Source organism: Hordeum vulgare, chromosome 6H (assembly GCF_904849725.1).
Source record: "Hordeum vulgare subsp. vulgare chromosome 6H, MorexV3_pseudomolecules_assembly, whole genome shotgun sequence".
Taxonomy (NCBI): domain Eukaryota; kingdom Viridiplantae; phylum Streptophyta; class Magnoliopsida; order Poales; family Poaceae; genus Hordeum; species Hordeum vulgare.
In genome coordinates, this window is record NC_058523.1 from 457871161 (window position 1) to 457894330 (window position 23170).

The 23170-nt window shown below is 44.2% G+C and overlaps 2 protein-coding genes across 2 annotated transcripts in view; both read left to right on the plus strand.

Annotated features, from left to right (window-relative positions):
• LOC123405597 overlaps positions 1–21023 on the plus strand; it is a 31898-nt gene extending 10875 nt beyond the window's left edge. The window contains exons 2-5 of the mRNA XM_045099229.1: positions 18888–19203; positions 19885–20189; positions 20271–20343; positions 20443–21023. Coding sequence (XP_044955164.1) covers positions 18888–19203; positions 19885–20189; positions 20271–20343; positions 20443–21023 — 1275 coding nt within the window. The remainder of the gene's footprint in view (positions 1–18887; positions 19204–19884; positions 20190–20270; positions 20344–20442) is intronic.
• A 1379-nt stretch (positions 21024–22402) lies between these two features.
• LOC123401020 (dolichyl-diphosphooligosaccharide--protein glycosyltransferase subunit 4C-like) lies at positions 22403–22615 on the plus strand. The gene has a single exon (XM_045094735.1). It carries the CDS (start codon positions 22470–22472, stop codon positions 22578–22580), a length of 111 nt encoding a protein of 36 aa, XP_044950670.1. The 5' UTR covers positions 22403–22469; the 3' UTR covers positions 22581–22615.
• Positions 22616–23170: the final 555 nt, after the last annotated feature.

The following is a 23170-nucleotide window of genomic DNA, read 5'->3' on the forward strand; positions in this document are numbered from 1 at the left end:
ATTAAGGACATAAGCCTTCTGCGCAACAACGAGGACAATCCTCTTCAAAGTTTGCTACTATCAACTTTCAACTAAATTTTCTCTAGGAACATATAAAAACAGTAGAGCTATAGCGCAAGCTACATCGTAATTCGCAAAGACCATTAGACTATGTTCATGACAATTAGTTCAATTAATCATATTACTTAAGAACTCCCACTCAAAAAGTACATCTTTCTAGTCATTTGAGTGGTACATGATCCAAATCCACTATCTCAAGTCCGATCATCACGTGAGTCGAGAATAGTTTCAGTGCTAAGCATCTTCTATGCTAATCATATCAACTATACGATTCATGCTCGACCTTTCGGTCTCATGTGTTCCGAGGCCATGTCTGCACATGCTAGGCTCGTCAAGCTTAACCCGAGTGTTCCGCGTGCGCAACTGTTTTGCACCCGTTGTATGTGAACGTTGAGTCTATCACACCCGATCATCACCTGGTGTCTCGAAACGACGAACTGTAGCAACAGTGCACAGTCGGGGAGAACACAATTTCGTCTTGAAATTTGAGTGAGAGATCACCTCATAATGCTACCGTCGTTCTAAGCAAAATAAGGTGCATTAAAGGATTAACATCACAGGCAATTCATAAGTGACATGATATGGCCATCATCACGTGCTTCTTGATCTCCATCACGAAAGCACCGACACGATCTTCTTGTTACCGGCGTCACACCATGATCTCCATCATCATGATCTCCATCAACGTGTCGCCATCGGGGTTGTCGTTCTACTCATGCTATTACTACTAAAGCTACATCCTAGCAAAATAGTAAACGCATCTGCAAGCACAAACGTTAGTATAAAGACAACCCTATGGCTCCTGCCGGTTCCCGTACCATCGACGTGCAAGTCGATATTAACTATTACAACATGATCATCTCATACATCCAATATATCACATCACATTGTTGGCCATATCACATCACAAGCATACCCTGCAAATACAAGTTAGACGTCCTCTAATTTTGTTGTTGCATGTTTTACGTGGTGACCATGGGTATCTAGTAGGATCGCATCTTACTTACGCAAACACCACAACGGAGATATATGAGTTGCTATTTAACCTCATCCAAGGACCTCCTCGGTCAAATCCGATTCAACTAAAGTTGGAGAAACAAACACTTTCCAGTCATCTTTGAGCAACGGAGTTACTCGTAACGATGAAACCAGTCTCTCGTAAGCGTACGAGTAATGTCGGTCCAAGCCGCTTCAATCCAACAATACCGCGGAATCAAGAAAAGGCTAAGGAGGGCAGCAAAACGCACATCACCGCCCACAAAAACTTTTGTGTTCTACTCGAGAAGACATCTACGCATGAACCTAGCTCATGATGCCACTTTTGGGGAACGTCGCATGGGAAACAAAAAATTTCCTGCGCGCACGAAGACCTATCATGGTGATGTCCATCTACGAGAGGGGATGAGTGATCTACGTACCCTTGTAGATCATACAGCATAAGCGTTAGTGAACGCGGTTGATGTAGTGGAACGTCCTCACGTCCCTCGATCCGCCCCGCGAACAATCCCGCGATCAGTCCCACGATCTAGTACCGAACGGACGGCACCTCCGCGTTCAACACACGTACAGCTCGACGATGATCTCGGCCTTCTTGATCCAGCAAGAGAGACGGAGAGGTAGAAGAGTTCTCCGGCAGCGTGACGACGCTCCGGAGGTTGGTGATGACCTTGTCTCAGCAGGGCTCCGCCCGAGCTCCGCAGAAACGCGATCTAGAGGAAAAACCGTGGAGGTATGTGGTCGGGCTGCCGTGGAAAAGTCGTCTCAAATCAGCCCTAAAACCTCCGTATATATAGGTGGGATGGAGGGGACCTTGCCTTGGGGCTCAAGGAGACCCAAGGGGGTCGGCCGAGTCCAAGGGGGGAGGACTCCCCCCCAAACCGAGTTGGACTTGGTTTGGTGGGAGGGAGTCCCCTTTCCTTCCCACCTCCTCCTTTTTTTCTCTTGATTTTCTCTTCTTGGCGCATAGAGCCCTTTTGGGCTGTCCCACCAGCCCACTAAGGGCTGGTGTGCCACCCTCAAGGCCTATGGGCTTCCCCGGGGTGGGTTGCCCCCCCCCGGTGAACTCCCGGAACCCATTCGTCATTCCCGGTACATTCCCGGTAACTCCGAAAACCTTCCGGTAATCAAATGAGGTCATCCTATATATCAATCTTCGTTTCCGGACTATTCCGGAAACCCTCGTGACGTCTGTGATCTCATCCGGGACTCCGAACAACATTCGGTAACCAACCATATAACTCAAATACGCATAAAACAACATTGAACCTTAAGTGTGCAAACCCTGCAGGTTCGAGAACTATGTAGAGATGACCCGAGAGACTCCTCGGTCAATATCCAATAGCGGGACCTGGATGCCCATATTGGATCCTACATATTCTACGAAGATCTTATCGTTTGAACCTCAGTGCCAAGGATTCATATAATCCCGTATGTCATTCCCTTTGTCCTTCGGTATGTTACTTGCCCGAGATTCGACCGTCAGTATCCGCATACCTATTTCAATCTCGTTTACCGCCAAGTCTCTTTACTCGTTCCGTAATACAAGATCCCGCAACTTACACTAAGTCACATTGCTTGCAAGGCTTGTGTGTGATGTTGTATTACCGAGTGGGCCCCGAGATACCTCTCCGTTCACACGGAGTGACAAATCCCAGTCTTGATCCATACTAACTCAACTAACACCTTCGGAGATACCTGTAGAGCATCTTTATAGTCACCCAGTTACGTTGCGACGTTTGATACACACAAAGCATTCCTCCGGTGTCAGTGAGTTATATGATCTCATGGTCATAGGAATAAATACTTGAGACGCAGAAAACAGTAGCAACAAAATGACACGATCAATATGCTACGTCTATTAGTTTGGGTCTGGTCCATCACATGATTCTCCTAATGATGTGATCCCGTTATCAAGTGACAACACTTGCCTATGGCCAGGAAACCTTGACCATCTTTGATCAACGAGCTAGTCAACTAGAGGCTTACTAGGGACAGTGTTTTGTCTATGTATCCACACAAGTATTGTGTTTCCAATCAATACAATTATAGCATGGATAATAAACGATTATCATGAACTAAGAAATATAATAATAACTAATTTATTATTGCCTCTAGGGCATATTTCCAACAGTGATATGGCCAACGATGTGATGTGATATATTGGATGTATGAGATGATCATGTTGTAATAGATAATATCGACTTGCACGTCGATGGTACGACAACCGGCAGGAGCCATAGGGTTGTCTTTAAACTAACGTTTGTGCTTGCAGATGCGTTTACTATTTTGCTAGGATGTAGCTTTAGTAGTAATAGCATGAGTAGCACGACAACCCCGATGGCGACACGTTGATGGAGATCATGGTGTCGCGCCAGTGACAAGAAGATCGTGCCGGTGCTTTGGTGATGGAGATCAAGGAGCACGTGATGATGGCCATATCATGTCACTTATGAATTGCATGTGATGTTAATCCTTTTATGCACCTTATTTTGCTTAGAACGACGGTAGCATTATGAGGTGATCTCTCACTAAAATTTCAAGACGAAATTGCGTTCTCCCCGACTGTGCACCGTTGCTACAGTTCGTCGTTTCGAGACACCACGTGATGATCGGGTGTGATAGACTCAACGTTCACATACAACGGGTGCAAAACAGTTGCACACGCGGAACACTCGGGTTAAGCTTGACGAGCCTAGCATGTGCAGACATGGCCTCGAAACACATGAGACTGAAAGGTCGATCATGAATCATATAGATGATATGATTAGCATAGGGATGCTTACCACTGAAACTATACTCAACTCACGTGATGATCGGACTTGAGCTAGTGTAAGTGGATCATGAACCACTCAAATGACTAGAGAGATGTACTTTTTGAGTGGGAGTTTAGCAAGTAATTTGATTAAGTTAAACTCTAATTATCTTGAACATAGTCTAAGTCCACTTTGAATATATTTGTGTTGTAGATCATGGCTCACGCGACAGTCACCCTGAATTTTAATACGTTCCTAGAGAAAGCTAAGTTGAAAGATGATGGAAGCAACTTTGTAGACTGGGCTCGTAATCTTAAGCTAATCTTACAAGCTGGGAAGAAGGATTATGTCCTTAATGCTGCGCTAGGAGATGAGCCACCCGCTACGGCTGACCAGGATGTTAAGAACGCTTGGTTAACACGTAAGGAGGACTACTCAGTAGTTCAATGTGCAGTCTTGTATGGCTTAGAACCGGGACTTCAATGTCGCTTTGAGCGTCATGGAGCATTTGAGATGTTCCAGGAGTTGAAGTTCATCTTTCAGAAGAACGCCCGGATCGAGAGGTATGAGACCTCCGATAAATTCTATGCTTGCAAGATGGAGGAGAATTCGTCTGCCAGTAAACATGTGCTCAAAATGTCTAGGTACTCAAACCGTCTAGCTGAGCTGGGGATTGAACTCCCGCAAGAGGCTATCACTGACATAATCCTTCAATCACTGCCGCCAAGCTATAAAGGCTTTGTGTTGAACTACAACATGCAAGGGATGAACAAGTCACCCGGCGAGTTGTTTGCGATGCTGAAAGTCGCAGAGTCTGAACTCCGTAAAGAGCATCAAGTGTTGATGGTGAATAAGACCACTAGTTTCAAGAGAAACGGCAAAGGCAAGAAGGGTAATTCAAAGAAGAGCGGCAAGCCTGTTGCCAACCCGACGAAGAAACCCAAAGCTGGACCTAAGCCTGAAACAGAGTGTTACTATTGCAAGGGTATGGGTTGTTGGAAATATGCCCTAGAGGCAATAATAAATTAGTTATCATTATATTTCTTTGTTCATGATAATCGTTTATTATCCATGCTATAATTGTATTGATTGGAAACACAGTGCATGTGTGGATACATAGACAAAACACTGTCCCTAGTAAGCCTCTAGTTGACTAGCTCGTTGATCAAAGATGGTCAAGGTTTCCTGACCATAGGCAAGTGTTGTCACTTAATAACAGGATCACATCATTAGGAGAATCATGTGATGGACTAGACCCAAACTAATAGATGTAGCATGTTGATCGTGTCATTTTGTTGCTACTGTTTTCTGCGTGTCAAGTATTTGTTCCTCTGACCATGAGATCATATAACTCACGGACACCGGAGGAATGCTTTGTGTGTATCAAACGTCGCAACGTAACTGGGTGACTATAAAGATGCTCTACAGGTATCTCCGAAGGTGTTCGTTGAGTTAGTATGGATCAAGACTGGGATTTGTCACTCCGTGTGACGGAGAGGTATCTCGGGGCCCACTCGGTAATACAACATCACACACAAGCCTTGCAAGCAATGTAACTTAATGTAAGTTGCGGGATCTTGTATTACGGAACGAGTAAAGAGACTTGCCGATAAACGAGATTGAAATAGGTATGCGGATACTGACGATCGAATCTCGGGCAAGTAACATACCGAAGGACAAAGGGAATGACATACGTGATTATATGAATCCTTGGCACTGAGGTTCAAACGATAAGATCTTCGTAGAATATGTAGGATCCAATATGGGCATCCATGTCCCGCTATTGGATATTGACCGAGGAGTCTCTTGGGTCATGTCTACATAGTTCTCGAACCCGCAGGGTCTGCACACTTAAGGTTCAACATTGTTTTATGCGTATTTGAGTTATATGGTTGGTTACTGAATGTTGTTCGGAGTCCCGGATGAGATCACGGACGTCACGAGGGTTTCCGAAATGGTCCGAAAATGAAGATTGATATATTGGATGACCTCATTTGATTACCGGAAGGTTTTCGGAGTTACCGGGAATGTACCGGGAATGACGAATGGGTTCCGCGTGTTCACCGGGGGGGAAACCACCCCGGGGAAGCCCATAGGCCTTGGGGGTGGCGCACCAGCCCTTAGTGGGCTGGTGGGACAGCCCAAGAAGGCCCTATGCGCCATAGGAAGAAAATCAAAGAGAAAAGAAAAAAAAGAGGAGGTGGGAAGGAAGGGGGACTCCCTCCCACCAAACCAAGTCCAACTCGGTTTGGGGGGGAGAGTCCTCCCCCTTGGACTCGGCCGACCCCCTTGGGGCTCCTTGAGCCCCAAGGCAAGGTCCCCTCCCTCCCACCTATATATACGGAGGTTTTAGGGCTGATTTGAGACGACTTTTCCACGACAGCCCGACCACATACCTCCACGGTTTTTCCTTTAGATCGCGTTTCTGCGGAGCTCGGGCGGAGCCCTGCTGAGACAAGGTCATCACCAACCTCCGGAGCGCCATCACGCTGCCGGAGAACTCTTCTACCTCTCCGTCTCTCTTGCTGGATCAAGAAGGCCGAGATCATCGTCGAGCTGTACGTGTGTTGAACGCGGAGGTGCCGTCCGTTCGGTACTAGATCGTGGGACTGATCGCGGGATTGTTCGCGGGGCGGATCGAGGGACGTGAGGACGTTCCACTACATCAACCGCGTTCACTAACGCTTCTGCTGTATGATCTACAAGGGTACGTAGATCACTCATCCCCTCTCGTAGATGGACATGACCATGATAGGTCTTCGTGCGCGTAGGAAATTTTTTGTTTCCCATGCGACGTTCCCCAACAGTGGTATCAAAGCTAGGTTCATGCGTAGATGTCTTCTCGAGTAGAACACAAAAGTTTTTGTGGGCGGTGATGTGCGTTTTGCTGCCCTCCTTAGTCTTTTCTTGATTCCGCGATATTGTTGGATCGAAGCGGCTCGGACCGACATTACTCGTACGCTTACGAGAGACTGGTTTCATCGCTACGAGTAACTCCGTTGCTCAAAGATGACTGGCGGGTGTCAGTTTCTCCAACTTTAGTTGAATCGGAATTGACCGAGGAGGTCCTTGGATGAGGTTAAATAGCAATTCATATATCTCCGTTGTGGTGTTTGCGTAAGTAAGATGCGATCCTACTAGATACCCATGGTCACCACCTAAAACATGCAACAACAAAATTAGAGGACGTCTAACTTGTTTTTGCAGGGTATGCTTGTGATGTGATATGGCCAATGATGTGATGTGATATATTGGATGTATGAGATGATCATGTTGTAATAGTTAATATCGACTTGCACGTCGATGGTACGGCAACCGGCAGGAGCCATAGGGTTGTCTTTATAACTAACGTTTGTGCTTGCAGATGCGTTTACTATTTTTCTAGGACGTAGCTTTGGTAGTAATAGCATGAGTAGCACGACAACCCCGATGGCGACACGTTGATGGAGATCATGATGATGGAGATCATGGTGTGACGCTGTTGACAAGAAGATTGTGGCGGTGCTTTGGTGATGGAGATCAAGAAGCACGTGATGATGGCCATATCATGTCACTTATGAATTGCATGTGATGTTAATCCTTTTTGCACCTTATCTTGCTTAGAATGACGGTAGCATTATGAGGTGATCTCTCACTAAAATTTGAAGACGAAATTGTGTTCTCCCCGACTGTGCACCGTTGCTACAGTTCGTCGTTTCGAGACACCACGTGATGATCGGGTGTGATAGACTCAACGTTCACATACAACGGGTGCAAAACAGTTGCGCACGCGGAACACTCGGGTTAAGCTTGACGAGCCTAGCATGTGCAGACATGGCCTCGGAACACATGAGACCGAAAGGTCAAGCATGAATCGTATAGTTGATATGATTAGCATAGAGATGCTTACCACTGAAACTATTCTCGACTCACGTGATGATCGGACTTGAGATAGTGGATTTGGATCATGTACCACTCAAATGACTAGAGAGATGTACTTTTTGAGTGGGAGTTCTTAAGTAATATGATTAATTGAACTAATTGTCATGAACATAGTCTAATGGTCTTTGCGAATTATGATGTAGCTTGCGCTATAGCTCTACTGTTTTTATATGTTCCTAGAGAAAATTTAGTTGAAAGTTGATAGTAGCAAACTTTGCAGACTGAGTCTGTAAAACCGAGGATTGTCCTCGTTGCTGCACAGAAGGCTTATGTCCTTAATGCACCACTCGGTGTGCTGCACCTCGAGCGTCGTCTGTGGATGCTGTGAACATCCGACATACACATTTCTGATGACTACACGATAGTTCAGTACAAAAATACTTAATGGCTTAGAAGCAAGGCGCCGAAAACGTTGTAAAACGTCACGGAACATAAGTGATGTTCTAAAGAGATGAAATTGTGATTTCATGCTTGTGCCCTTGTTAAGAGGTATGAGACCTCCGACAAGATTCTTTGTCCACAAAGTAAAGGAGAAAGGCTCAATTGTTGAGCATGTGCTCAGATTGTCTGAGTGCGACCATCGCTTGAATCAAGTGGGAGTTAATCTTCCAGATGAGATAGTGATAGTTCTCCAAAGTCACTGCCACCAAGCTGTGAGAGCTTCGTGATGAACTATAACATATCAAGGATACATACAATGATCCTTGAGCGATTCGCGATGTTTGACACTGCGAAAGTAGAAATCAAGAAGGAGCATCAATAGTTGATGGTTTGTAAAACCACTAAGTTTCAAGAAAGGCAAGGGCTAGAAGGGATACTTCGTGAAATGGCAAAACAGTTGCTGCACTAATGAAGAGACCCAAGATTAAACCCAAACCCGAGACTAAGTGCTTCTGTAATGAGGGGAACAGTCACTGAGGCAGAGCAACTCTAAGATACTTGGTAGATAAGAAGGCTGGCAAAAGTCGAAAGAAGTGTATTTGATATACATGATGTTGATGTGTACTTTACTAGTACTCCTAGTAGCATGAGGGTATTGGATACCGGTTCGGTTGCTAAGTGATTAGTAACACGAAATGTAAGCTACGGCATAAACGGAGACTAGCTAAAGGCGAGGTGACGATACGTGTTGGAAGTGTTTCCAAGGTTGATATGATCAAACGTCGCATGCTCCCTCTACCATTGGGATTGGTGTTAAACCTAAATAATTGTTATTTGGTGCTTGCGTTAAGCATGAACATGATTGGATCGTGTTTATTGCAATACGATTATTCATTTAAAGAGAATAATGGTTACTCTATTTTCTTGAATAATCACCTTCAATGGTTTATTGAATCTCGATCGTAGTGTTACACATGTTCATGATATTGGTGCCAAAAGATACGAGTTGATGATGATAGTACCACTTACTTGTGGCACTGCCGCTTGAGTCATGTTAGTATAAATTGCATGAGGAGGCTCCATGCTGATGGATCTTTGTACTCACCTGATTTCGAATCACTAGTGACATGCAAATCATACCACATGAGCAAGGCCTTGTTTTCATCGAGATGAAATAAGATAGTAACTTGTTGGAAGTGATACATTTTGATGTATGCAGTCCAATGGGTGCTGAGACACGCAGTGAATATCATTATGTTCTTACTTCACTGACGATTTGAGTAGATACATGAGTATTTACTTAATGAATCACAAGTCTGAAATGTTGAAAAGTTCAATTCCGTTTCAGAGTGAAGTTCGTCGTAACAAGAGGACAAACTGTCTACGATATGATCATGGAAATGAATATCTGAGTTACGAGTTTTGGTACACAGTTAAGACAATGTGGAACTTGTTTCGCAGTTCATGCCACCTGGAACATCATAGTGTGATGATGTGTCTAAACGTCATAGCCACGCACTATTTGGTATGGTGCATGCTGTGATGTCTCTTATCAAATTACCACTATCGTTTATGGGTTATGCATTAAAGACAACCGCATTCACTTTAAATAGGGCACCACGTATTTCCGTTGAGATGACACAGTATAGACTGAGGTTTAGATAAATCTAAACTGTCGTTTCTTGAAAGTTTGGGGTTTCGAAACTTATGTGAAAAAGTTTCAGTCTGATAAGCTCGATCCCAAAGCGGATAAATGCATCTTCATAGGATATCCAAAACAGTTGGGTGCATCTCCTATCTCAGATCCGAAAGCAAAGTGTTTGTTTCTAGAAACGGATCCTTTCTCGAGGAAAGGTTTCTCTCGAAAGAATTGAGTGGGAGGGTAGTAGAACTTGATGAGGTTATTGAACCATCACTTCAACCAGTGTGTAGCAGGGCGCAGGAAGTTGTTCCTGTGGCGCCTACACCAATTGAAGTGGAAGCTGATGATGGTGATCATTGAGCTTCGAATCAAGTTGCTACAAACCTCGTAGGTCGACAAGGTCGCGTACTGCTGCAGAGTAGTACGGTAACCCTGTCTTGAAGGTCGTGTTGTTGAGCAACAGTGAACCTACGAGTTATGGAGAAAGCGATGGTGGGCCCAGATTCCGACAAATGGCTGGAAGCCATGAAATCCGAGAGAGGATCCATGTGTGAAAACAAAGTGTGACTTTGGTAGAACTGCTTGATGGTCATAGGACTATTGAGTAAAAATGGATCTTTAAAAGAAGGTAGACGATGATGGTGATAAGTCACTATTAAGAAAAGCTCGACTTGTCGCAAAGATGTTTTCGACAAGATCAAACAGTTGACTATGATGAGACTTTCTCACTCGTAGCGAAGCTAAAGGTCTGTTAGAATTATGTTAGTTGTTGATGCATTATTTATGAAATATTGCACGTAGGATGTCAAAACATTTATTTCTCGATGGTTTCCTTGAGAAAACATTGTATGTGATACAACCAGAAGGTTTTGTCGATCCTAAAGATACTAGCAAGTATGCAAGCTCCAGTGATCCTTCAATGGACTGGTGCAAGCATCTCGGAGTTGGAATATACACTTTGATGAGATGATCAAAGATTTTGGGTGTGCACAAGGTTTATGAGAAACTTGTATTTCCAAAGAAGTGAGTGGGAGCACTATAGAATTTCTGATAGGAATATGTGGTTGACATATTGTGGATCAGAAGTAATGTAGAATTTCTGTAAAGCATACAAGGTTGTTTGAAAGAAGTTTTCAAAGGAGTACCTGGATTACGCTACTTGAACGTTGAGCATCAAAGATCTATGGAGATAGATCGAAAGCGCTTAATAGAAGTTTCAACAAGATGCATGCCTTGACAAGTTTTTGAAAGAGTTCAAAATAGATCAGCAAAGAAGGAGTTCTTGGTTGCGTTGTGAGGTGTGAATTTGAGTAAGACTCAAAACCCGACCCCGGCAGAATAAAGAGAATAGACGAAGGTTGTCTTCTATGCCTTAGCCGTAGAATCTAAAGTATGCCATGCTGTGTACCGCACCTGATGTGTGCCTTGACTCAAAGTATGTTGAGAGGTACAGAGAGTGATCCATGATTGAATCACTAGCAGGGGTCAAAATTTATCCTTAGTAACTAATGGACTAAGGAATTTTTCTCGATTATGGATGTGGTTAAAGAGTTCGTCGTAAAGGGTTACGTCGATGCAAGCTTTAACACTAATCCGAATAACTATGAGTAGTGAAACGGATTCGTATAGTAGAGTAGATATTTGGAGCATTTCCGAATAGCACGTAGTAGCAGCATCTATAAGATGACATAAAGATTTGTAAAGGACACACGGATCTGAAAGTTTCAGAACCGTTGACTAAAACCTCTCTCACGAGCAAGACGTGATCAGACCCCATAACTATATGGGTGTTGGATTCGTTGGAATCACATGGTGATGTGAACTAGATTATTGACTCTAGTGCAAGTGGGAGACTGTTGGAAATATGCCCTAGAGGCAATAATAAATTAGTTATCATTATATTTCTTTGTTCATGATAATCGTTTATTATCCATGCTATAATTGTATTGATTGGAAACACAGTGCATGTGTGGATACATAGACAAAACACTGTCCCTAGTAAGCCTCTAGTTGACTAGCTCGTTGATCAAAGATGGTCAAGGTTTCCTGACCATAGGCAAGTGTTGTCACTTAATAACGGGATCACATCATTAGGAGAATCATGTGATGGACTAGACCCAAACTAATAGACGTAGCATGTTGATCGTGTCATTTTGTTGCTACTGTTTTCTGCGTGTCAAGTATTTGTTCCTGTGACCATGAGATCATATAACTCACGGACACCGGAGGAATGCTTTGTGTGTATCAAACGTCGCAACGTAACTGGGTGACTATAAAGATGCTCTACATGTATCTCCGAAGGTGTTCGTTGAGTTAGTATGGATCAAGACTGGGATTTGTCACTCCGTGTGATGGAGAGGTATCTCGGGGCCCACTCGGTAATACAACATCACACACAAGCCTTGCAAGCAATGTAACTTAATGTAAGTTGTGGGATCTTGTATTACGCAACGAGTAAAGAGACTTGCCGGTAAACGAGATTGAAATAGGTATCCGGATACTGACGATCGAATCTCGGGCAAGTAACATACCGAAGGACAAAGGGAATGACATACGGGATTATATGAATCCTTGGCACTGAGGTTCAAACGATAAGATCTTCGTAGAATATGTAGGATCCAATATGGGAATCGAGGTCCCGCTATTGGATATTGACCGAGGAGTCTCTCGGGTCATGTCTACATAGTTCTCGAACCCGCAGGGTCTGCACACTTAAGGTTCGACGTTGTTTTATGCGTATTTGAGTTATATGGTTGGTTACCGAATGTTGTTCGGAGTCCCGGATGAGATCACGGACGTCACGAGGGTTTCCGGAATGGTCCGGAAACGAAGATTGATATATATGATGACCTCATTTGATTACCGGAAGGTTTTCGGAGTTACCGGGAATGTACCGGGAATGACGAATGGGTTCCGGGAGTTCACCGGGGGGGGGGGGCAACCCACCCCGGGGAAGCCCATAGGCCTTGAGGGTGGCACACCAGCCCTTAGTGGGCTGGTGGGACAGCCCAAAAGGCTCTATGCGCCAAAGAGAAGAAAATCAAGAGAGAAAGAAAAAAAAAGGAGGAGGTGGGAAGGAAGGGGGACTCCCTCCCACCAAACCAAGTCCAACTCGGTTTGGGGGGGGGGAGAGTCCTCCCCCTTGGACTCGGCCGACCCCCTTGGGGCTCCTTGAGCCCCAAGGAAAGGTCCCCTCCCTCCCACCTATATATACGGAGGTTTTAGGGCTGATTTGAGACGACTTTTCCACGGCAACCCGACCACATACCTCCACGGTTTTTCCTCTAGATCGCGTTTCTGCGGAGCTCGGGCGGAGCCCTGCTGAGACGAGGTCATCACCAACCTCCGGAGCGCCGTCACGCTGCCGAAGAACTCTTCTACCTCTCTGTCTCTCTTGCTGGATCAAGAAGGCCAAGATCATCGTCGAGTTGTACGTGTGCTGAACGCGGAGGTGCCGTCCGTTCGGTACTAGATCGTGGGACTGATCGCGGGATTGTTCGCGGGGCGGATCGAGGGACGTGAGGACGTTCCACTACATCAACCGCGTTCTCTAACGCTTGTGCTGTACGGTCTACAAGGGTACGTAGATCACTCATCCCCTCTCGTAGATGGACATCACCATGATAGGTCTTCATGCGCATAGGAAATTTTTTGTTTCCCATGCGACGTTCCCAACATGGGTCACTGGAAGTGCAACTGCCCCAAGTATCTGGCTGATAAGAAGGCGGCCAAAGAAAAATCAGGTATATTTGATATACATGTTATTGATGTGTACTTAACCGGCTCTCGTAGTAGTGCGTGGGTATTCGATACCGGTTTTGTTGCTCATATTTGCAACTTGAAACAGGAACTGCGGAATAGACGAAGGCTAGCGAAAGATGAAGTGATGATGCGCGTAGGAAATGGTTCCAAGGTTGATGCAATCGCCGTCGGCACAGTTTCACTTCAGTTACCATCAGGATTAGTTATGAACTTGAATCATTGTTATTTAGTGCCTGCGTTGAGCATGAACATTATATCTGGATCTTGTTTATTGCGAGACGTTTACTCTTTTAAGTCAGAGAATAATGGTTGTTCTATTTCTATGAGTAACATCTTTTATGGTCATGCACCCAATGTGAGAGGATTGTTCATGTTGAATCTTGATAGTGATACACACATACATAACATTGAGACCAAAAGAGTTAGAGTTAACAATGATAGCGCCATATTTTTGTGGCACTGCCGCTTAGGTCATATTGGTATAAAGCGCATGAAGAAACTCCATGCCGATGGACTTTTGGAGTCACTTGACTTTGATTCACTTGACACGTGCGAACCATGCCTCATGGGAAAGATGACTAAAACTCCGTTCTCCGGAACAATGGAACGTGCCAGTGACTTGTTGGAAATCATACATACCGATGTGTGCGGTCCGATGAGCGTAGAGGTACGCGGCGGATATCGTTATTTTCTCACCTTCACTGACGATTTGAGTAGATATGGTTATGTCTACTTAATGAAGCACAAGTCTGAAACATTTGAAAAGTTCAAGCAATTTCAGAGTGAAGTTGAAAATCATCGTAACAAGAAGATCAAGTTCCTACGGTCTGATCATGGGGGTGAATATCTGAGTTTCGAGTTTAGTGCTCACTTAAGACAATGTGGAATTGTTTCACAGTTGACACCGCCTGGAACACCACAGCGTAATGGTGTGTCCGAACGTCGTAATCGTACTTTATTAGAGATGGTGCGATCTATGATGTCTCTTACCGATTTGCCGTTATCGTTTTGGGGTTATGCATTAGACACAGCTGCATTCACTTTAAATAGGGCACCATCAAAATCCGTTGAGACGACACCATACGAACTGTGGTATGGCAAAAGGCCAAAGTTGTCGTTTCTTAAAGTTTGGGGATGTGATGCTTATGTCAAAAAGCTTCAACCTGAAAAGCTGGAACCCAAAGCGGAAAAGTGCATCTTCATAGGTTACCCAAAAGAGACAGTTGGGTACACCTTCTATCTCAAATCCGAGGGCAAAGTGTTTGTTGCTAAAAACGGAGCTTTTCTCGAGAAGGAGTTTCTCTCGAGAGAATTGAGTGGGAGGAAGATAGAACTTGATGAGGTTGTCGAACCTCTCATCCCTCTAGATGGTGGCACAGGGCAAGGGGAAACCTCTGTCGTTGTGACGCCGGTTGAGGAGGAAGTTAATGATGATGATCATGAAACTCCGGTTCAAGTTCCTGTCGAACCACGCAGGTCGACGAGACCCCGTGCTGCTCCAGAGTGGTACAGTAATCCCGTCATGTCAATCATGTTGTTAGACAATAATGAACCTGCAAATTATGAAGAAGAAATGGTGGGCCCAGATTCCAACAAATGGCTAGAGGCCATGAAGTCCGAGATAGGATCCATGTATGAAAACAAAGTGTGGACTTTGGAAGTACTGCCTGAGGGCCGCAAGGCTATTCAACACAAATGGATCTTTAAGAAGAAGACGGACGCTGACGACAATGTGACCGTTTATAAAGCTCGACTTGTGGCAAAGGGTTTTTCACAAGTTCAAGGAGTTGACTACGATGAGACATTCTCACCCGTAGCGATGCTTAAGTCCGTCAGAATCATGTTAGCAATAGCTGCATTTTTCGATTATGAAATCTAGCAGATGGATGTCAAAACGGCGTTCCTTAACGGTTTCCTTAAGGAAGAGTTGTATATGATGCAACCCGAAGGTTTTGTCGATCCTAAAAATGCTAACAAGGTGTGCAAGCTCCAGCGATCCATTTATGGACTGGTGCAAGCATCTCGGAGTTGGAACAAACGCTTTGATGAGGTGATCAAAGCATTTGGGTTTATACAAGTGGTTGGAGAATCTTGTATTTACAAGAAAGTGAGTGGGAGCTCTGTGGCGTTTCTAATATTATATGTGGATGACATATTGCTGATTGGAAACAACGTAGAGTTTTTGGAGAGCATAAAGGATTACTTGAATAAAAGTTTCTCTATGAAGGACCTAGGAGAAGCTACTTACATTCTAGGCATTAAGATCTACAAGGATAGATCGAAACGCCTGATAGGACTTTCACAAAGCACATACCTTGATAAAGTTTTGAAGAGGTTCAAAATGGAATATTCCAAGAAAGGGTTCTTGCCAGTTTTACAAGGTACGAGATTGAGTAAGACTCAGTGCCCAACAACTGATGAGGATAGAGAGCATATGAGCACCGCCCCCTATGCTTCAGCCATAGGTTCTATCATGTATGCAATGTGTGCACTAGACCGGACGTTAGCCTGGCCATAAGTATGGCAGGTAGGTTCCAGAGTAATCCAGGAGTGGATCACTGGACGGCGGTCAAGAATATCCTGAAGTACCTGAAAAGGACTAAGGAGATGTTTCTCGTGTATGGAGGTGACGAAGAGCTCGCCGTAAAAGGTTACAACGATGCAAGCTTTGACACAGATCCGGACGACTCTAAGTCGCAGACCGAATACGTATTTATTCTTAATGGGGGTGCGGTAAGCTGGTGCAGTTCCAAGCAAAGCGTCGTAGCAGATTCTACATGTGAAGCGGAGTATATGGCTGCCTCGGAGGCGGCTAAGGAGGGTGTCTGGATGAAGCAGTTCATGACGGATCTTGGAGTGGTGCCAAGCGCACTGAATCCAATAACCTTGTTCTGTGACAACACGGGTGCCATTGCCTTAGCAAAGGAACCACGGTTTCACAAGAAGACCACACACATCAAACGACGATTCAACCTCATCCGCGACTACGTCGAAGGGGAGAACGTAAATATATGCAAAGTGCACCTAGATCTGAATGTAGCAGACCCACTGACTAAACCTCTTCCACGGGCAAAGCATGATCAACACCAGAACTGTATGGGTGTTAGATTTATTACAATATAATTCGCATGATGATGTGAGGGCTAGATTATTGACTCTAGTGCAAGTGGGAGACTGTTGGAATTATGCCCTAGAGGCAATAATAAATATAGTTATTATTATAATTCCTGTATCAAGATAATCGTTTATTATCCATGCTATAATTGTATTGAATGAAGACTTATATACATGTGTGGATACATAGACAAAACACTGTCCCTAGCAAGCCTCTAGTTGGCTAGCCAGTTGATCAAAGATAGTCAGGGTCTTCTGATTATGAACAAGGTGTTGTTGCTTGATAACCGGATCACGTCATTAGGAGAATCACGTGATGGACTAGACCCAAACTAATAGACGTAGCATATTGATCGTGTCATTTTGTTGCTACTGTTTTCTGCGTGTCAAGTATTTGTTCCTATGACCATGAGATCATATAACTCACTGACACCGGAGGAATGCTTTGTGTGTATCAAACGTCGCAACGTAACTGGGTGACTATAAAGATGCTCTACAGGTATCTCCGAAGGTGTTCGTTGAGTTAGTATGGATCGAGACTGGGATTTGTCACTCCGTGTGACGTAGAGGTATCTCGGGGCCCACTCGGTAATACAACATCACACACAAGCCTTGCAAGCAATGTGACTTAGTGTAAGTTGCGGGATCTTGTATTACGGAACGAGTAAAGAGACTTGCCGGTAAACGAGATTGAAATAGGTATGTGGATACTGACGATCGAATCTCGGGCAAGTAACATACCGAAGGACAAAGGGAATGACATACGGGATTATATGAATCCTTGGCACTGAGGTTCAAACGATAAGATCTTCGTAGAATATGTAGGATCCAATATGGGCATCCAGGTCCCGCTATTGGATATTGACCGAGGAGTCACTCGGGTCATGTCTACATAGTTCTCGAACCCGCAGGGTCTGCACACTTAAGGTTCGACGTTGTTTTATGCGTATTTGAGTTATATGGTTGGTTACTGAATGTTGTTCGGAGTCCCGGATGAGATCATGGACGTCACGAGGGTTTCCGAAATGGTCCGGAAACGAAGATTGATATATAGGATGACCTCATTTGATTACCGGAAGGTTTTCGGAGTTACCGGGAATGACGAATGGGTTCCGGGTGTTCACCGGGGGGGGGGGGGGCAACCCACCCCGGGGAAGCCCATAGGCCTTGGGGATGGCGCACCAGCCCTTAGTGGGCTGGTGGGACAGCCCAAGAAGGCCCTATGCGCCATAGGAAGAAAATCAAAGAGAAAAGAAAAAAAAAGAGGAGGTGGGAAAAGGGGGAAGGACTCCTCCTTCCAAACCTAGTTGGATTTGGTTTGGAAGGGGAGGACTCCCCCCTTGGCTCGTACGAACCCCTTGGGGGTCCTTGGACCCCAAGGCAAGGCTCCCCCTCTCCCCCCTATATATACGGAGGTTTTAGGGCTGATTTGAGACAACTTTGCCACGGCAGCCCGACCACATATCTCCACGTTTTAACTCTAGATCGCGTTTCTGCGGAGCTCGGGCGGAGCCCTGCTCAGATTAGATCACCACCAACCTCCGGAGCGCCGTCACGCTGCCGGAGAACTCATCTACCTCTCCGTCTCTCTTGCTGGATCAAGAAGGCCGAGATCATCGTCGAGCTGTACGTGTGCTGAACGCGGAGGTGCCGTCCGTTCAGCACTAGATCGTGGGACTGATCGCGGGACGGTTCGCGGGGCGGATCGAGGGACGTGAGGACGTTCCACTACATCAGCCGCGTTTCTTAACGCTTCTGCTGCGCGATCTACAAGGGTACGTAGATCGAATATCCCCTCTCGTAGATGGACATCACCATGATAGGTCTTCGTGCGCGTAGGAAATTTTTTGTTTCCCATGCGACGTTCCCCAACAATATTTTCAGATCTTTGGTTGGTTATCTTCGACGCGACAATTTGGTGTCTGACACTAGAATTAAAGTCGAAGAGAAACTAGCATCGTTTTTGTGGATGTTATCCCACGATTCTTCCTTCGAAGATCTTCAAGTTCGCTTTGGTCACAGCGGGGATACTTTCCATTGGCACATGAAGAATTTCTTCAACATCATCCCTACTCTATCTAAGCATTTCTTGAAGCCTCCAAATCCTGATCAAGTACATCCAAAGATTAAATCGAGCACGAGATTCTTTCCTTATTTTCAGGTTTTTGCTTCGTCAACTTCCATCCACATCGTCCATCCACATTGAGATCTTACTCTTCATGTTTTAGATGCTAACTTGTACTATTTTGTTGTAGAACTGCATCGGGGCCATTGATGGGACACATGTTCCCATAACAATTTCAGGAGAAAAGGCCGCACCATTCAGAAATAGGAAAGGGACCCATAGCCATAATATTATGGTTGTGTGTGACTTCGACTTAAACTTCACCTTCATTTCTTGTGGTTGGGAGGGATCCGCGACTGATGCTAGATTTCTTCACTCGGCACTTAACAATGGGTTTCAAGTACCTCCGGGCAAGTTTTATCTGGTTGATGGCGGTTATGCCAACACTCCTTACTTCCTGGCACCGTACCGTGGTGTTCGGTACCATCTCAAGGAGTTTGCACGCGGTCGCCGTCGACCCCAAAATCATAGGGAGCTCTTTAATCATCGGCATGCCGTGTTACGAAATCATATTGAACGGGCATTGGGAGTCTTAAAGAAGCGGTTCCCAATTCTGAAAGTGGGTACACATCATCAAATAGAGAATCAAGTCAAGCTTCCAGCAACAGCGACAATCTTACATAACATCATTCGATCTCACCAAGGACATGAGCGTTGGTTAGATAATCAACCAAACAACATATCTCCCATGAATTTTGTGGATCTTCCTGATGGTTACAATCCTCAAAATCATCAAGTCAACCATGAAGGCGATAACCTTAGGGATGCAATTGCTCATCAAATGTGGGCATATTATCAGCGGCAACCTTAGGGAACAATAAATCTTTGTAATAATTTGTCACTTTGAAACTTGTTTTACTTTCATCTCATGTTATAAATAGTCACTTGGATACTTGTTTTGTCCAGAAATCATTATGATGACTGCTCGAGGATCACCAAGGTTGAACCTCCTAAAAGAAGTTGCCGAAAGGCATAGATCGTCGCCCCCTACAGGGGGTGTGGAAAAGAGGAGGAGAGGGTCTCCAAAAGGTAATAAACTAGCTCTTGTACAATCTTAAATATTTCTCTAGCTATGTGAAAATAGTTAAGATAGAAAAAGGTACATTAACATGTTACATGGAATGCAGAAGATAGAGCACAATGGAATGCAAGCCTGGAGAAAGATCTCGTGGACTTGCTTCGTGAGCATGCTACACCTGAACACAGGGGTCAAAATGGATGGAGCTCTGAAGCATGGAATAAGATAGTGAAGAAATTCCACCAGAAGAATCCATATGCTAGGTACGAGAAGAAGAAGATCCAAGAAAAGGAGAAAGAGTTGAAAACAGATTATAGGATGATTAAAGAGATAAGAAAGCAAAGCGGTGTTTCATGGGATGACCAGCAGTGCAAGATTCTAGCAGATCCACCACTTTGGAAAAACATTATCATAGTAAGAATGTCATTGTTATTCCCTAAACATTTCATTGCTTTGTTGTATGCTCTAATCTCATTGTTTTTGTCAACTATGTAGTCACACCCTAAAGCTGGAAAGTTCAAGACAAAAGGTTTCCCTCTTTTTGACGCTTTGGGAGAATTGCATGATGGTCAGTTGTCAACTTCATTCAATTGCATGATGAAAAGTTATGTTTGTTCAGTCTTTTATTTTGAAATCTTATATTCAATTTATCCTTCATTTCTTGTAGGCCAAACTGCTGAAGGGACATACAACTTCACATCTATCGAGTCATCACAGTACTCAACCCAAGCACAACTCGAGAATCTGGGAGGAGCTGGTGAGTATCTTCGCGAGAATCATGGAGAAACATCATACCATGGTGATAATATTGGAGGAGAACCATCAGCCAATGGTGAGAATCTTGGAGGAGAAAGGGTGAGGATTGATGAAGATGTTGAGGAGGTGTTCGTGCAAGAAAATATTGCTGTGGAGCCCCATCAAACACAACCAAGTTTGGCTACAACACCCTCAAGAAATGGACAAGAAAAAGAACCAAAGAGGCGGAGGGGGGCGAATAGCAATGTGGCTGCAATGATGGAGAAGTACTTGGAAATAAGGGCGAAGCAGGTGGAAGATGAGAGGAACAAGCCAAGGGTTGTGGACGAGTACTCTATCAAAAATTGCATCGATCTGCTGAAAACAATGGATATCACACCCGAGGAAGAAGTCAAGGCTTTCCGAGTGTTCAAGATCCTCGAGAACCGAGAGATTTTCATGAGTGCCAGACCAGAGACTGCTCTTATGTGGCTAAGAACAGAAATGGAATAACTCAGGTACTCACATGAATCCACTAGCTTTCTCTCTTGCTTTCATTTGAAACTTCCGCTAGATATTAGTAGCCCTAAATTATTGTGCTCAAGCGGAAGCCAAGGAATTGAGTTGTTCATCGTCCCGTGTTTGAATGATATTATAAAATTTAAAGAAAGAATCATATTATATTATTAATTTCAATGTATCACCCTCCCCTGTCTGAATCGACCAAAGGGTGTCGTCGCTCATGACATGTTGTTCCATGCAAGTTGGGTTTATTTGGGCTCTGATTCTTGGAAGTAATGCTCTCAGCTCTGCATGTTCTAATCCAGTTTCTTCATTTGATTTCTTGATCTCTTCATTGCTATAGAAAAATAATTTGCAGACAATGCTTCCTCAGTATTAATAGCAGGAGCAGCCCATTTCAAATAAAAGGGTTTTAACTTATCCCATGAGTTTTAGGCTGTAGGCTTGAGAACAAGATGCATGCTTACTTGTTGTGCTCCTTTGTGGTGTTTATAAACTTGTTTCGTAAACAAAGTTTAGTCCAGAGTCAGGTTAAGAATTCTCGGTATTTCGTGTGAATCAAACTCATTTGCGTAGTCACACTGTAAGACTACAACTTGTGCACATTGTGTTATACTGTTGTGTAGTGTGCAATGGTGGGATGGAATGCCATCTCACAATGTGTGTGACACCTTCCAGCCATATGCACGCACTGCCTGCCTGTTTTCGACACATGTGTTAAGATATCATGGCATAGGATCACGCTGTGACAAATGTTACCAGTCAAACACAGGACCATTTTCGTGGTTTCATATTTTTTATTCTGTTTCTTTTACTTTATTTTGTGTCATGTACTCATGTGTCATCATTTACCATTCTTGAAGGCTGGTTGGCTCTTTTGTAGCAAATATGGCATGCTTTTGCTACAGATTTAGTGACCAAACGTCTTTATATGTTTACTGTTTTTCCTTCTGTATCCTTGCCAGTTTAACCTCATGTTACATCCCAGTTAAGATCAGAATAGTAAACTTGTGGCTTTGTACAAAAACTACAGGTTTGGTGGTTAGAAACATAATAATGCCTTCTAAAGTGTCTTGCCTGATGATGGAAACTAATATGTAGAGATGGCACATGATATGATCTCTCTCTCTCTCTCTATCTCTTTCTCTCTCTCTCTCTTTCTCTCTGTTTGTCTCTTTGTCTGTCTGTTTGCCTCTGTCTCTCTCTGCGTTGACAACATATTTGCCTTTGTTGATGCCCTTTTGGATGAATTTAAGGTCCTCTTGCATGCCATCAATGAATGCTAATATACACTATCTTGTAGGCTTCTTGTCCTCCTATTTGACACTACACGCACATCAGGAATTTCTGACAAGTGTCAATCAGTACATTTGATTATCATAATGGATTGCCTGTTTTCACATCTTGACTATCCTTTGTTTGCAATGTTTTGTGCAGATGTTTGACGACCAAGACTTGGGTTTCTTCACCAACTTCCTAGGCATCTTCATATTCGTGTTGGTCATCGCGTACCACTTTGTGATGGTAGACCCAAAGTACGAGAATTGATCTCCTTTTGTTTAGCAATGAGACCGTATTATACTGAGAGAAAATAGGGAAACATGTTGGTTAATGTGGACGGAGCGCTTGACAGTTCTTTTTAAGTGCAGTTATTTGGCATTGTGACTTGAATCATGCATGTTTAATCTATTGAATTACTATCTGTCTATGTGTTGGTGAATGGTGGAGACTTCAAAAGACTGATTTACTATCTGTCTATGTGTTGGTCTTTGTGTATTAACTAGCAGAGAAGAAATGGTCTTTGTGTATTAACTAGCCAGGGAACAAACCGAACAGGGTATACACACATGGATTTTATATGGAGGGGAACTGTGGGGATTGGGTGACAGACCGGGATCACCAATTCCCTGGGAGGTTAGAAACCACACGTGGATTCTACCTGGGACAACCGAACGAAGCCTTAGGGGTTTTTGTGGCTGCCTCCTCCCCTCCCTCCCTCCTATATATACTAGAGGATTTAAGGGCGGGCCCAACCCTAATAAGCCACGACTGCCCTCTCTCTCTCTAGATCGTTTTCTCCTCTAGATTAGTTCCGTAGAGCTTGGCGAAGCCCTAATGGATTAGCTCACCACCACCAC